The sequence below is a fragment of the Neurospora hispaniola genome (assembly GCF_033458365.1).
Source record: "Neurospora hispaniola strain FGSC 10403 chromosome Unknown B0T23scaffold_3, whole genome shotgun sequence".
NCBI classification, from domain to species: Eukaryota; Fungi; Ascomycota; class Sordariomycetes; order Sordariales; family Sordariaceae; genus Neurospora; species Neurospora hispaniola.
The window spans coordinates 4096375-4111361 of record NW_026944408.1 but is presented as its reverse complement, the minus strand read 5'-3'; the positions used below and the strand labels follow the sequence as shown (position 1 = coordinate 4111361).

The 14987-nt window shown below is 53.5% G+C and overlaps 3 protein-coding genes and 1 non-coding gene across 4 annotated transcripts; 1 reads left to right on the top strand and 3 right to left on the bottom strand.

Annotated features, from left to right (window-relative positions):
- Positions 1–291: 291 nt before the first annotated feature.
- Positions 292–363, bottom strand: B0T23DRAFT_t135. Its single transcript has one exon. It is a non-coding gene; the product is annotated as a tRNA-Arg (tRNA).
- A 2021-nt stretch (positions 364–2384) lies between these two features.
- On the bottom strand, positions 2385–3880 carry B0T23DRAFT_127487 (uncharacterized protein). Its single transcript, XM_062832135.1, has one exon. The coding sequence runs from the start codon at positions 3645–3647 to the stop codon at positions 2499–2501; it is 1149 nt and encodes a 382-aa protein (XP_062694576.1). The 5' UTR covers positions 3648–3880; the 3' UTR covers positions 2385–2498.
- Positions 3881–6936: 3056 nt separating this feature from the next.
- Positions 6937–11493, top strand: B0T23DRAFT_403918 (uncharacterized protein; the record flags this gene model as incomplete). The annotated part of the gene is made up of 4 exons (XM_062838824.1): positions 6937–7575; positions 7654–7749; positions 7807–10358; positions 10476–11493. 4 exons carry the CDS (start codon positions 6937–6939, stop codon positions 11491–11493), a joined length of 4305 nt encoding a protein of 1434 aa, XP_062694575.1.
- Positions 11494–12346: 853 nt separating this feature from the next.
- Positions 12347–14117, bottom strand: B0T23DRAFT_127470 (uncharacterized protein). Its single transcript, XM_062832134.1, has 2 exons — positions 13885–14117; positions 12347–13825 (listed from the first exon to the last, which is right to left on the bottom strand). The coding sequence occupies exons 1-2, from the start codon at positions 13964–13966 to the stop codon at positions 12489–12491; spliced, it is 1419 nt and encodes a 472-aa protein (XP_062694574.1). The 5' UTR covers positions 13967–14117; the 3' UTR covers positions 12347–12488.
- Positions 14118–14987: the final 870 nt, after the last annotated feature.

The window sequence follows — 14987 nt, the reverse complement described above, 5'->3', positions numbered from 1 at the left end:
TAGCTGGCCCATCGTTTATTGATGTTCATAGACTCCGAGTCAGAGCGAAACAACTACCATGTTGAGAGGTAAAAGGTGCTGCTATACCATGCTACACCTGTTAGAAAGTCTCGTTCGTCAAATTATCCAATTGATGTGCTCGCGGATAATGATCGTTGATGGGGCATATAACCAAGATCTATGTCGATCCACTCAGTCCTGGATTGCTTTTGTTCTGGCATGATTTTTGTGGGAACCAAAAGCTGCAAAGTAACAGCAAAAAGATGAAATATCTCGTATGAAATAAACCCTCGATCCACCCAGGGGTCGAACCTGGAACCTCCTGATTCGTAGTCAGACGCTCTGCCATTGAGCCAGCGGACCGTATTGTGATTTGACTTCTTTGGTGGCAGTTTATACGTTCATCTAGATAATTCGAAACATTGGCCCCTCTGTCTGGAATTTATCTTTGCAGTTAAAGAATTCCATGTTTCTTTGAACAGCACATGTTCAACTTTCGTACACTAGAATTAAAATCTTGTTGGTCACCGATGAAACCTACTTCTGATATCAAAAGAACAGTGAAGACGTAGGGAAGACAAAGAGGAGGAAATAAAAGAACATGTACATAAAACCATGTTCATTATCCCATGTCAATGCGCCCTCTCTTTTCTGATAGTCACTAGCTCATCTGGGGCCCTCCAACTGGGATTACTATCAAACTCTCCAAGTGTCAGTGGACAATTGAACTTGGTCCGACTTCATCCTCCTTTTATTTGTGCTCAAGGATAATGGTTCTTGACATCCCACAGTATTCACGCTTGTATTGTAGTATCAACACCAAGGTAGGTCTGTGGTACGGCCAACACCCATCTTCTTTGCAAAGTAACAAATGGAGAGATGAGACAGGGAGCGGACACACGAACGAAGAAAAGAGAATTCTATATGAGAAGTAAAACACACATCGCTAGCGTCTTGAGTAAGGATCGCCGGTCCGGGAGTGTGCGAATGGGATGAGAATTTTTCTGGGATACTGCCTGTGGAAGTCTTGTGTGAGTGAGAGTATCATCCCAGCCCAATTCCTCGACGAATAGTGTAGCTATATGTCTCGGAGGATGAGACTGGGATCGTGAAATAAAAATCTTTAGCGCAGCAGTGGTGAGAAATAGGTTTACAATATCGCTCAGCTGTGATGACTCTTACAACGTCAGTCGCCAAGTGCGGAAATCTCCTGAATAGGAAGGGGTAATAGAGCATTGTCTACACACCAGCAGCTTGTTCCTGGCCATGGTGATGAAGACGATGGCTGGATGTAGATGTGTTCTTCGGAATGGGGTGAGTACTAGTGAGTAGATAGCTAGGTAGCTCAAAACACATTGAATGGGTGATGATCGCTTTGAGTGACGAGAAGACTCGCCAGACTCGACCGCAGACATTATCCGATAACTTAGAAGAAGTGTTGGTAGATTTCAGGCTCGTCTGGACGAATACAGCTCTTGGATGGGTTGGTCGTAGACCATAAGAGGGTTGAAGAGTGAACCGATGCCGCTCCTTGGTGATGCTGGTCCTGGGAAAAAAACAATGCCATCTCTCAGCATCAATTGAATTCTAAAGTCGCTCAACCGAGGCCCACGATGTCCACTGTAAGGATGAAAATGTGACTTGGCGAGAATTACGAAGCTCTTCAATGAAATGCCACACCATCTTATCGATGAAAAACTCACGTCGATATCGCTGCTCAACATCAATAACAAAACCTGAACTTATGGCGGAGTCTGAAACGAAGCAATCAGGTCTTATTGTCAACAACTTCCTTTCACTATCTCCAGGGGATGGCAATAAAGCAATCTCAGGGTGACTCAGATGGCTCATAATCGGCAACAGTACAGATGACAGGACCGGTAGGTAAACAATCGGGGCATCACACTGCCGCCAAAAATAACAACCATTGATATCTACGTGTGTCAAGCAGCACGATCCTGACTCCTTCCAAGGATGAAATAGGCCCACATTTGTTGCGGAGTCCCACCAGGAGTGATCGTTGGATATAAAGCTGTTGTCCCGTATGACAAAAAGCTGTTGACGGATTGGTTATCAGGAGAACTTGCCTGAGCAGGTTGATCTGAACCATGCTTCACCCACCGTTATACTTTCCGCGTAACATTCGATAATTGCCAGTCTACATCGAGCAGGCGAAGTATCTGGCTCATGTAGTGTATCTCGCGGACTGGCAGGAGGACGGTTTCTCATAAGCGTCTGAAGGCCCCTGCCAAATCGCCCCCTAAACCACATAGCTCGTAAACCATATCCTATCCTTGGAATGACGGTAGTACCGAGCTACGCCATAGAGCGGCTATCTCGATGACGTCTGAACTTGAACGTGACCCGTTCCCGATCAGGGGCTCGGCATCCTTGCTGGTTATAACAGCGTATGGGTCTCAACCACATCCATTCCGTCATAAACTCCAGGGCTGTGTACGGCGTGCGCGCCTCACTCCGCGAGTGAACTGGTGATCCGGTCACTCATTATCGTCAGCAGCATCTCCAGCATCATCCTGCTCGCTTTCAGCGTCGTCATCCAACTCCTCCTCAAAATCATCCTCTCCGCTACCCCAATCATCACCAACCTCCTCTTCATCCTCATCATCCGACTCTTCGGCCTTCCTCTTCTTCCCCATGCCCGGAGCGGGCGGCTTCGGCACATCATCCTTCCTGACAAAGACATAACTCCTCGCCGGCCTCTCCTCGCCCTTCCAAGCACCCTCGGCCGCCTCCCCCTTCTTGTTCCTGACGACCCCGAGCGTCCTAGCATGGTGATAGCCCGGATACGCCCTCGCCTGGAACTTGAAGCTCTTCTCGACAGCCAGGTCCGAGTGCCTTGCCAGATCCCTAATGTTCCACAGCGTGTAGGGCTCGCCCTCGAACAGGGTGACGATCACCGAACCGCCGGGGGCCAGCGAGAGCAAGGAGCGCTTGAAGAAGTCGACCAGCAGCTCCTGGTTGTAGCGCACCTGGCGGTTGACGTCGGTGGACTTGCCGCCGACGTGCGGGAAGTTGAAGATGATGCGGTCCATGGTGCCGACCTGCTCGACCCGGCCCGCCTGCTTGTCTTTGGTCTTGGCCTTGTGGGCGAAGGGCGCCATGCGCCGCGCGTCGACGTTGTAGAGAACCTTGCAGCCGGGCACGGCGAGGATCTTGTCGACGTTGGCGCGCACGTGGGGGTATTTCGCGGATAGCTCGTCGAGGTCCTTTTCGTAGATGGAGGCGGTCAGGTTGGTGCAGCGGTGGTGCTCGACCAAGGAGGCGGCGAAGCTAAGGTCGCCATCGCCGACAAGGAGGATGTTTTCGTCGGGGCTGAAGGGTATTGTTGGATCGGAATGCTGCTTTTGCTTGTGTTGCTTCTTGTTCGTGGAGCTGGACGTCGAGGAAGAAGAAGAGGGGAGCGGGGGCGGGGCTGCGGAGGTTGCGGAGGCGGAGCGGGAGGGCTTTGTGGATTGTTGCTTCGGTTTTTGGTGTTGCGCGGGGCCGTGGCCGTGGCCGTGAGCGGACGAGCCGTGGCTCTTTTTCTGCTTCTTTGCCGGTGGACCGCCACCACCACCACCACCACCACCACCTTGTTTCGCAGCCTTTGCGGCCTGGAGAAGACGACCACCACCCTTCTTTCCCATGTTGTCTTGTTGGGGCACAGCAGCCTTGTTCTTTACAGTACCCTTCTACGATACTGTGTATGCCAACCAAGTGCGTGGATGCGGTGACCAGTCCGTCTCTGCTCTGCAATCTGGAGTAACCCCAGCTGCAAGAAGAAAAAAAAAGCGGGTTCCGGGGGTTCGGGCGTTCGGGGGGCACGGAGGGCCGGGGGGGTGGTCGCGGCGGGAATGCGGGATTGAAAAATTCAGGGTCCGGATGGACGGAGATTGGCCCGGCATGGGTGAGATTGCCTGGCTGAGGTGGACGGGGGAGTGCCACTGAAGAGAGCCTGTGTCAGGGCGCGCTGTGAGTGCTGAAAATTACCTCTACGTACGTCTCCCACCTATGGTAGGTTGTTTCCGCTTTTGTGTTCGGTTCCATCCGGCAGGAACCAGATCATGGAGTGCCGTGCATGGGCCCCGCTGTGTCCAGTCCTGTGCCCCACCATTTCTATCCACTGAGAGAAAGCCCACAGGTGAACCCTAGCAGGCGGCTCCGGGACGGGACCTGGCGGGTTGCGCTTGGCCCCACGTGAGAGGTACGGGGGCGACAACAACGAACGGTTCCATGCCTGTACCTCGCCCGTGGTGTTTTGCTTTATGAACCTTGTGTGTGCCGTTGCCGCCGCGACATTACTGTATGGTGGAATAGTCGCAAGAGTTTCTGATATCGGGAATCATCCATGATTGACATGGAAGTCTAGAACATTCACCTCTTATGTTCCTATGGAACGAGGGACGGGAGCTAGGTAGTTGGGACGAGCACGGAGGCGAAGAAAAGTCAATATGCACAGCATGCGGTGGGCATCTCAGTTATCAAGCCTGGGAGATCAACCTTCCTGCCCTTGCCCTAAATGACCAGCCTCATTCGAACCCCTTTCCATTATATTGAAGCGTTCCGCCTTCTCGCCTGAGTGTGACTCTGGTTATTTTGAAGATGGTTTGGCATGATATGAGGCTCCCATGTCAGCTGCCCGGTCCTCGCTGTCTACCTTGGGGACGGGAAGCTGCGAGCTTGATACCACCTATTGACAAGCTGGAAATGTGACGAGCCGGAACTGAGGATGTTGATGTATGAAAACAATGCAGCTCTGAAGCCTTCGGTGATGCCGTGATAAGTATAAAAAAATCAGCATTTACTGCAGCGGAAGTAAAGCAACAGGCAATAAGCTTCGTAGTGCACCAGTCCCAAAAGTGCGCTAGATACGGTATGCATGGTACCTACTGCAGGTCCAAATGGTACGATGACATGTTGCATTGAGGGTGAATTTCAAGGTATGAGCAGCATGAGGTAAACACGGTGAGCCTAGACTAGTATCGATGAAGCCCAGCAAAATTCTTAGAGGGGGGTTCATCAATTTGTCGGCTCCGACCATCATCTTGTAATCACGGCAAGCTGGTCATGTGTATGTTCCTTGATGTCCGCTTCCTCGCTGTTCGACTATCTAGCTTAGGTTCTTGTTGATGGGCATCCGCTATCCTCTCTGGATTCTGAAAGGTGATGCTATCAACGATGCCCTGAGACATTAGATCAGATCTTGATCAAGATCCCCTCGTCACCCCCCTGAACAGCACCAGACAGGGACAAAATTACACGGAAAAGGCCGATCAGGTTGGAAATAGCATTGTCTACCGAGCCAACCGTGGTTCGACTAGGTAAAGGCCAACACACCAACTACGGTTTATTTGCAATGCTTCAAGCACGCGGGAGACTGGACACCTGGCAAAGTGTGGTCCATGCTCGCGACAAGTGCTGGTTCCGAAATGCACGACGAACCGGGCGTGTGAGGACGGAGTCTTGGCAACGTTAAATTCCAGCTGTGGGTCCTCCTCGTCAGGGTCACTAAAACTTGCAAAGATTTGAAACCACGAGGCGGTGATTAATCATTGCGCTCAATGGAAGTGCATTACTGGTCAACACGAAAATGAAGGGGGACTACGGGTCTATTCAACTATCAAACTTCTTATTGACCGTATGCCCAGTCGTCACTGCTATTGTGTTGCGCCATGGACACCTCTACCTACATATTGACATTGGTGTCGTCTGTAGTGTGGTGTATGGTACCCGACCTAGTGTAGAAAAGCCTTCACCTTGACATGGCGACCAGGTTGGAGACTTTTCTTGGACTCGCTGGGACCAGTTCCATTTTGGGCAGGAGACGGAAGGTTGTGATTGGCTGAACACGCCGGGTAGGCCTTGGTGGATCCCAGGCCGTGGACGCAGCCGGTCTGTGCTCAGGGCGTCCAAGGTCCGTTAGTGCACCGGCCAGCCCTGCAAGTGAAGCTCTGCAGCGCCAGTGGTCCATTTGCCCTCTGCTGAATGGCTAAAAACACCTATGGGAGGCCCGGCCAGCGAGACGATTATTGCCCGGGCCTCGTTCTTGTGAGGTGTTGTGTGTGTGTGTGTGTGTGTGGTCTGTGAGGCACGGATCCATACCTTCCTTACTGTACTGTATTCACCTAGCATCCAGCATTGGAGAGTATCCAATGTGCAACACCACCTCAACCAAAGGAAGCCAGTCCTTCCATCTCATCCCATCCTCACTCAGGTTGACGACGGACCCGACTGTGTGTTGGTGACTGACAGTTATTCTATTCTCTTCTATTGTCAAGGTCTGACACAATACCTTAGGTAGGACGTCCAGTGTCTGTTCACTCCGTCCCTTCACTGCCGCTGTCCTGCGAACCTGCAGACCCGAAAATTGGACAGGGTACTTCTACATAGGTAGTGAACATTATTCACCCTTTCCACCAGCGGCAGCACCACCACGGAACCGCATACTTCTCAACCTCGACTCTTCCCTCACCCTGCACCTCTTGCTGCCTCTTGGACAGCCCTCTCTTTTCTTCGACATCAGCAATCTACCCTCTGGTATTTCTTTTCTACATCTATGCTGTTGAGGCCTCTTCTGGGCGTCTATCTCGACCTCACAGTCTTCTTGGCAGCACGGCTCGCACCCCTACCTAGCAACCAACATACCCGCGGGGCGTATAAGGAGAAAGGATCTGTACCGGGCTACCTACTTACAGAAAAGTGAGGCCAGCATCCGGAACTCACCACAACACCACAACCTCTTATACACACGCCAAACAAAACCAGCAATCACAGATTCCATACATCGGCCTCTTCTCTTCCCTCTTGTAGTGGCCGTCCATCGTCCGGATTGTTTGTTGCCGCGCTTTTCAGCACACAATTACCAGCATCAACACCACTACTAACCAGCTCACTTTCTTCTTACCTTCTTGGCCCGCCTCCCCAGTCCATGGAATCATGGACGACGCCAGCAGCTCTCAGCAGCTGGTAGACACCAGTCAATCTACCCCAGACTCGCAGAATGAGCCCATCACCAACACAATGACCCCTTCTTCCTTTTTCTCCTCCAATGATACCCCTTCCAACCATGTCCAGCAGGCGCCTGCCGATATTGCCGCCCCATCAGCCCTCATCCCCAAGCCAGCTGCCACAAGAGGCGGCACTCGCGGGAGGGGCCGAGGTGGTCGTGCCAGAGGCAAGGGCCGAGTTGCAAAGGCTGGCCCCAAGATCACAGTAGCCAAATCCTCAACTGCCATGACCAAGCCGGGCACGGGTCGTGGCCGTCGTCAACGGGCATACCAGTATACCAGGGCCCAGGCCGCCTACGAGCGCAACATGGAACTTCGTTCGGCTTACAGCCAACTCGCCCGCTTGGCCAAGCCCGTGCTTGACGAAATTGGCTCCCGTGAGAAAAAGGCTCTCATGGAAAACCCCAAGATGGTCGAGGAAGCGCCCGAGTACCAGGAAGTCATGGCCTTCCTTAACCAGCGCCGTGACGATACCATCGCCACCAGCGCTCGTCGTCTGGAGTTTGAGAAAGCCATGGCCCTGAACGTCTTCGAAGGGCAACGTGAAGCTACTATCAGGTCAACAACGGTAAGCACGGATCGTCCCCTTCTTCACTTTGCAACCGCTTCCCAAAGTGCTTGACACTAATCCACATCCACCTCTTAGCAACTCACGGCCGAACTATGTGAGGAATGGTACACCTCAATGCTGGCCGAGGTCGAGAGGTTAGAGTTTCTTCACGATAACAAACTTCCCTTGGATGTAAGCTATCTTGCTACCCCTTTGTTCTTGTGTCTACAAACTGACAGTGTTACACAGCTGCCCCCTGCCCCTTGCACAGATTACACCTACAAGGACATTTCACAAAAGCAAATGGATGAACAGGGCAGGTTTGCCGAACGCGACGAGGAGGGCGACGAACTGCCATGCTCGGGCAAGAAGCTCAGTGAGCTCATGACCGAAGCCTATCAGGTCCACTCCCAGCTCTCACCCAAGCGCAAGGCCGATGGCCAGTTGGCGAGCGAACCCAACCCCAAGATGGTCAAGGCCCACACATCCAGCCTTCTCGGTGGCACCGATACTATTCCGGGAAGCAAAAGCAACACACCGGAACCCGGCTCAAAAGCTCCATCACCAGTTCCCTTCTCCCCGTCCAAGGGCGGAAGGTTCGAACCCAGTTTGCTGGATCCCCCTCTTCCCAAGGGTGCTGAGGAACCGGATGAGTACGGGGTACGCCTAATCCAGCGCAAAGACAAGCGTGCCGAGTTTCACAACAACCGGATCATGGTACCGCCCATTTTCGAATTCGACGACGACGAGATCGGCTTCCGCGACTCGACCAACGATCCCGTCAAGGGCGCCACCAAAGCCAAGCGTGGCAGATTTTACATGACACCTAACTCCAACTACTTTTATGTCGATCGCCGCGTGTCAAACTGGGATTCTACCCAGCTTGAGGGCGAATTGGACGACGAGATTGTCAAACAGTACGGCCTCCATCCCAAGATGGGCATTCCTCTGTCGTCGTCCACCAACGTCGATCAGCCCCCCATGCCTCATGTTTCTGGCTGGAAGCCTGTGGTCTTGGTCGACCCAAGGGGACAACAAGTTCATGCCTCGCGGACCATCAAGGCAGCCAGGCTGGATGCTCAAGGAAAAAAGTTTGATCTGATGAATGCTTTGCGTAAGTTTTGCGAACAGGAAGGCATTCCCGAAAAGGAACTTGCACCGAGCAAGGAGGAGCGCGAACAGAAGAGAAGGCAAGAGCTTGAGTTGAGGGGTCTCGATCCCGACCAAGACATCGAGTCCCAGATCTCGCAATCAGTCACGCCCGCGCGCGTTCCCTCGCCGGTCAACACGACGGTCTTTGATGACTTTGTCCAAGGAGCCCTTCAAGCCGCTGCAGCTGACGACGAGGCCGAACGGACGGCGGCGGCATCCCGCTCGCAGGCCTCCAAGCCATTCGATGCTATCAGAGATGCACTTATGGACAACTCGACACCTGTGCCGGCCCCACAACCGCCCGCCCAGCAGCCACCTGCTCAACTCCCTACTCAGGAGACGCAAGTCACGGGCTTTGCTGATACTACCAGCTTGTCCTACCTTGCTGATGTCGCCGAGAGAGAATCTCAAGAGCAGCGGTACCTAATGCACCCTTACCACCACCAGGGGATGCAGTCCGGCCCACCGCGCACTTATTCGGAGGCTCATCAGGAGAGTACCCCGATCGACCCGTCACTCCTGCCACCACAATCACAGCACAACGGTGTGCCTCGAAATAACGATTTCGAAAGACCGCAGCATTATCACCATGTGGAATATCCTCGGCCAGAAGGATATGGTGTCTATGCCCATCAAGAGCCTCACCCCAACGACGGATCAAGGCCCAATGATTTTCTGAGGACGGCGCTTAACCCTTCTGCGTATCCTCCGCCTCCTGAATCACATCCTGGACAATATCAGGACTACTCCATGCAGGGTCCTGCCACTGGCCGAACGCCCTTTTCCAACACGGCTTCGTCTAAAGGACTTCCAGCTTTGCGACCCATGCACGGAACACCTGGTCCTGATGGACAGGTCAGCCCGGTTCTCCCGCCTTCGGCCCATCCTAGCATGGTGGTATCGAATAGCGGTGCGTTTTATCCTCCGGCGCCTAACAGGCCCTTTCACAATGGTTACTCGGCGCAAGAGTCACCAGTACCTATGCAAGCAGCTGTGCATCATCTACAGGGCATGTCCCTTCAACCTCCACCCGGCCACGTCGAACCGCATCCGTCCCAGATGCAGATGCATCATTATCCGATGCCGCCCCAACCCTACCAAAACGGCCCGATCCCTCTTGCGCCGGCGCCAGGTCCCATGCAAGGCCCCGTACATATCCCCGCGGCTTCTCCTTCGCCTACGCCCGGCCCGGGTCATGCACCTCCTATGCTCCAGCCGGCACCTCCACCGCACTCGCTGGCACCGATGCCTGGTCAATCGATGATGCCCACCGCCGGCAGCCCACCGCCCGGACGTTCGCGTCCCGGAAGTTCTTCGGCGCCGTCTGGACCACCTCCTCCCTCCGGGGCCTCTGCCGCTTCTAACAAATACCGAAAACTCGAGCCTGCCCCAACGCCTCCTCACCGTCTCGGCTACACCGCCAACGGCCAAGAGCTACGAACAGTTCAGTTCGACTACCGCGAGGCCATCAAGGACTACACCCCGGTTGAGCCGCCCCCTAGGCATGGACCGACTCACATCCGGGGATGGACCCATAACAACCTCAAGAAGGGCCCCGGGGCCAACAGCAGCCGCCCTACCTCATCCAAAGGTGCCGCCACTACCAATGGCGTCAACGGGGCCACAAACAACACCACCAACGGAGACGGGTCGGCATTAGCACCGGCAACAACCTCAAGCACCACCGAGGAAGCCTCCTAGAAAGAGGTCCCTGCCGTCGCTAAGCCGTCCTCCGCCGGTGCTCGTGCTGGCTCGTCTTTGTCGAGGGCTGTCAGCAAGATGCCCGTTGTTTTCCCGCCGCCTGTTATTTTTCAGGCGCCTGCCCCGTCGCCCATTGCGCCACAAGGACCCACTCCTCCGCCGGCTGCTTCAAAATCTGCTATTGTTTTTCAGGGGCCCGCTCTTCTCCCAGCATCTCCTATCCCGCAAGGGGCCCTCGATCCTCATGCGGCCGACATCCCTCAAAATTCTACCACCGACTCCCAAGCGTCTACCAAGCCCGTTCGAGTCGTAAGGACTGCCGACAGGTCCCTGTTGGTCATTTCCGCGTCTGCCATGAAGAAGTTTTATCGGAACAGATCCCAAAGTGCCACTTCCAGTAGCAGTGCCAGTGATAACAACGGCGACAATGACGATAAGGGCCCTGACGTCGTCAAAGAAGGAATTGAAATCGCGGCCCCTAGTCCTGCTCTCACCCCAGCAACAGAGGCCAGCATTAGCTCCAGCTCCACTAAGAGAAAGAGAGCATCCACATCTGAGGACTCAGGAAGCGGTAATGGTCCCAAGAGAGTGAAGTTTGTATCGAAACGGGACGCAGCACCAGCGTCAGTGGGCGAAGATGCATCCTCGGCGTCGACGGAGCTGCCACAGCTGCGGCCACAGTCGCCTTCTCGGCGGCGGAAGCCGCAGCAAAGGTCGCAACAGGAGGGTATCATAATGGATACATTAACAGTCGCCCCTATTAGCAGCCCTGTTACCGCTAAGAGCCCAACAGCCGCCAAGCGCAAGAGCCCGACAGCCGCAAAGAACAGCCCAGCTAAAACCCCATCCAAGACCCCGGCTAAAAGGAAGAGAGCCGCAGTGAAGATCAAACAGGAAGAAGGAAGCCCCAGCCCTAAAAGGGTTAGAATCAAGAAGGAGAACGAACAGCCGCGCCAACCCGCCCACAGCAGCTATCGGCTTAGGAACAGGGGCGGACCGCGGCTGGAGTTCAAAGAGAATTCGAAGGGGGAGATGGAGTTGGTTGAGCTTGGGAATGAGGAGCAAAGGAGGGGATTGATTTAGTGATGAAGTTCGGGAGAGGAAGAGACAGAGGGAAGTGGGAATCAAAGATGGTTTGGTGTGGTTGGTTGGTTGGTTACACCATACAAAATCCATCTTGGAGATGGAAAGAAGAGCAAGAATCTTCATCAGAATAAAGTCATAGGCCAAAAGAGCCATGACAAAGGGCATCTGGATATACCAAATACCAAAACTACGACATACCAGATTGCATTTTTTAGTTTGCATTGCTTCACGCATAACAAAAGAGAAGAGCGGAGGGAGGAAAGAAGGGAATAACCGTGGGGAGCGTATATACCACCAACATTGCGCTGGATAGGATGGAGTTGTTGTCTTTGATTGACCTTTTGGTTTTGGTTCTGGTTTTTTTCTTTTTCGGTTGCTTCAAGACAGGAGTTCGGCAGCATAAAAGCATTATTGAGGTTTTGATCAAGAACCAGGGAATACAAATTTGAGAATTAGTTGCTTTGAGATACATTCATACATTGAATATAAATGGATTACACTGGCGATTTGTGCAAGTCAGCATCATCATCATGTGTGCTTTGGACGTGACATCTGGTTTGATTCTCTACATGACATTGCGGTGATCTTGCACACACCCTCTCTCACAGAACTCCTGTAACTGCCATGACGTTCTCATGAGTGAATATTGCCACACGTTACTTTCAGCAGGAATAAAGCAGAGTGGTTTCATCTTAACACCCAAGTTCATATTTTCGCCAGTCTAGCTAGTCATCCTGACCAGCCAGATATGTGACCCTTCATCCACAGAAAACATGAGTCTGTCTGTCTAAAAGTTGTTGCTACATTCATCATACACGTATTCTCTCGTCTGTCCGCAAGCCATTGAATTACAATTTACCACACGAACGCCCTGCATCGCATCGTTCTAGATACCCTAGCACACCCCAGATCGGATCCACGCCAAGCCACAAAAAAAGGGGAAGTAAGCCAGTAATGTGAATACCTAATCAACTTGATAACTGAAGAGAAAGTCAGGCGTTACCGGCACCAGAACCTTGCTGCTCTTGCTGCTGTCCAGCGCCTGTGGATTGTTCAGTTGATACACCATTAGCTTGCTGCTGCTGCTGCTGCTGTTGCTGTTGCTCGACACCCTCCATCTGTGACGAGGGCTGCTGCTGCTGCTGGCCCCCAAGATGCTGTCCACCCAACCCCATCAAATCCGTCGTCTGTCCTTCCTTCTCCAACACCTCCGCCGCAGCATCAATGACCCCCATCGTCACCGGCAACAGTCCCCTGCCCAGCTCTCCCTCGCGGGGATGTAACGCATACACATTCGCCTCCATGCTCTCCCCACTAAACACCACAAAGTTCTGAATAGGCTGCTGCGTCTGTCCCAGCACGTTGATCACGTCCTGCGCCAGCTGCCCTCCCAACACCGCCGCCACCGGCGCCAGCTCGGCGCCCACGTTCTGCAAGAACGACCGCAACAACTCGGCCCGCAATGTCTCCGCGGGCAGGCCGAGGGCTTTGTGTTTGTCGCTGCACATTTGCGTAAAGGCCGCGAGAGCGGTGTGGTTGGTCAAGAGTTCGGGCCCGGTGGGCGGGACGCCGAACGTAGAGGTGAACTGCCAGAGGGCACGCAGGCAGCTGAGGATAGGGGTGACGGCGCGTTTGCGGCGCGGGGAGGAGAGGATGTCTTGGGGGAGGTGGGAGGCGTCGGAGGAGGCGAGGAGCCAGGTGGAGTAGAGTTCGCGTTTGGTGACGAGCTCGATGTGGGAGTCCTTGTTGTCGGGTTCTTTGGGCGCGACGGAGACGATGGAGCGGGTTTTGGTCTCTGGACCCAAGGTGGTGGAGAGATTGGAGCGCTGGCGCTCAATGATAAAGTCGTGCTCGATCAGGTCGGCGAAGAGGAAGCCGTAGAGACCGTGCGAGCCGGCGGCGTAGAACTTGCGGCCGTGGATGCGGGTGGCAGTGTTGATGACGTTGAGGGTGTCGGCGTCGAGGTCGGTGGCGATGATGACGTCGAACGACGAGTAGAAGGACGAGTGCTTGGTCCGGATGTCGTCCGTGTCGACAATGACTTTGACGCGCGGGTTGAGACGCTGGAGGGAGGCGCTGGCGGCAACGGCGCGGTTCTGGCCGAGGTGGCCGTCCTCGGCGGACAGGAAGAATTGCGCGCCCAGATCGGCTTCGGAGACGACGGCGTGGTCGTTGATGGTTAGGGAGCCGATGCCTGCCAGGACGAGGTTCTTGGCGATCTCGTTGGCGAGGGCTTTCATGGTGATGAGAAGGATGTTGGCGGAGCGGATCTTTTCTTGGGCTTTCATGCCCCAGAGTCGAATTTGCCGGTCATAGAGGGCGATCTCATCTGTTGAGGGGGTTAGTTTCGTAACCTATCTCCAGACATAAGGAGGGTTAAGCACTTGCCTGCACTGATGCCAGCAGCCGAATGGGAAGCCTCTTGACCAGATCCGTTGGTCTCGGTGGCCTGGGTGGTTGTGGTAGTCATGATGGGCAACGACTCCAAGGGTGGCAGTTTGGTTGTTGTGATGAGGAGCAAAAACGACCCCTTAAAGTAATGTTTGCCAAGTGATATTTGGGCTTGTGGTTGTGGGTGGTGAGGTTGAGGTGAGAGGTGAATGAACGCGGGCAAGCGAATGATTCGGTTCCTGGACCGAGAATTAAACTTGGAAATTTGGCGAAGAGTTGACTTTTCTAGATCCTGACGGTAGAGTAGTTAGAATTGGGTACAGAGTTTTTAGTCGAGACCAGTGATATCAGTGCGCATACCGGACTATTGGCCGTTCGATCTCAAGTTGAGGATGGTGGTTGGTGTTGAGGTTGAGACGCGTGGTGCAAAAGTAGGCGGAAGAGGCCTGTGCATTTCGGCGGTTTTACTTGACTATTTCCATCAACAAACTGAGTAATACGTAAGATCGGACAACGGCAAACACTCGCGCTTCTTGGATCTTTTGGAATGATTTCGCTAAGGATCCAATAGATCCTACAAACGCCACCCGTTATCAAGCTTGAAATCCAACAACCAAGGTAACTTTGAAACGAAAAGAAGAAGAAGGGAACGGAATGCACTTTGTGGTTTGGACGGGGACTTGGGGTTACACTCAGTGAACGTACGTATCGTAGATTCCGATGCCGACACATGACGCCAGTTAAAGTGGTACTTGCACATCATGGTCACTATGGCGCCTCATCAAGTATATGCTAACAATTACACTCTCACAACGTCAGTGGAGGACAAGGTACCTATTACCCTGCCAGAATACCTAGGTTCTCGGTGGATATGGATATGGATGGTGTTGGCTCGCCCAGCTGCCCACCCGCCCGTGGTTGACTCCTCCTCTCGTCTCAGGGTGTCCCGTGCAACGGCCGGGTCTAGTGTGTACACTACAAGATGATCGGCCACTCTACAATCCTTTCCACTTTCAACACTCTTTCCTCCTTGATCATTTTGACATTTGACATTTGACCCTTGACTTTCGCCTTCTTTTTCTGCACATTTTTGTTTACTT

Coding starts and splice junctions, on each gene's coding strand:
- B0T23DRAFT_127487 (XM_062832135.1), bottom strand. CDS start 3,647: ATGGGAAAGAAGGGTGGTGGTCGTCTTCTCCAGGCCGCAAAGGCTGCG.
- B0T23DRAFT_127470 (XM_062832134.1), bottom strand. CDS start 13,966: ATGACTACCACAACCACCCAGGCCACCGAGACCAACGGATCTGGTCAA. Junction 13,826..13,884: donor GGCTGCTGGCATCAGTGCAG/GCAAGTGCTTAA, acceptor CCCCCTCAACAG/ATGAGATCGCCCTCTATGAC.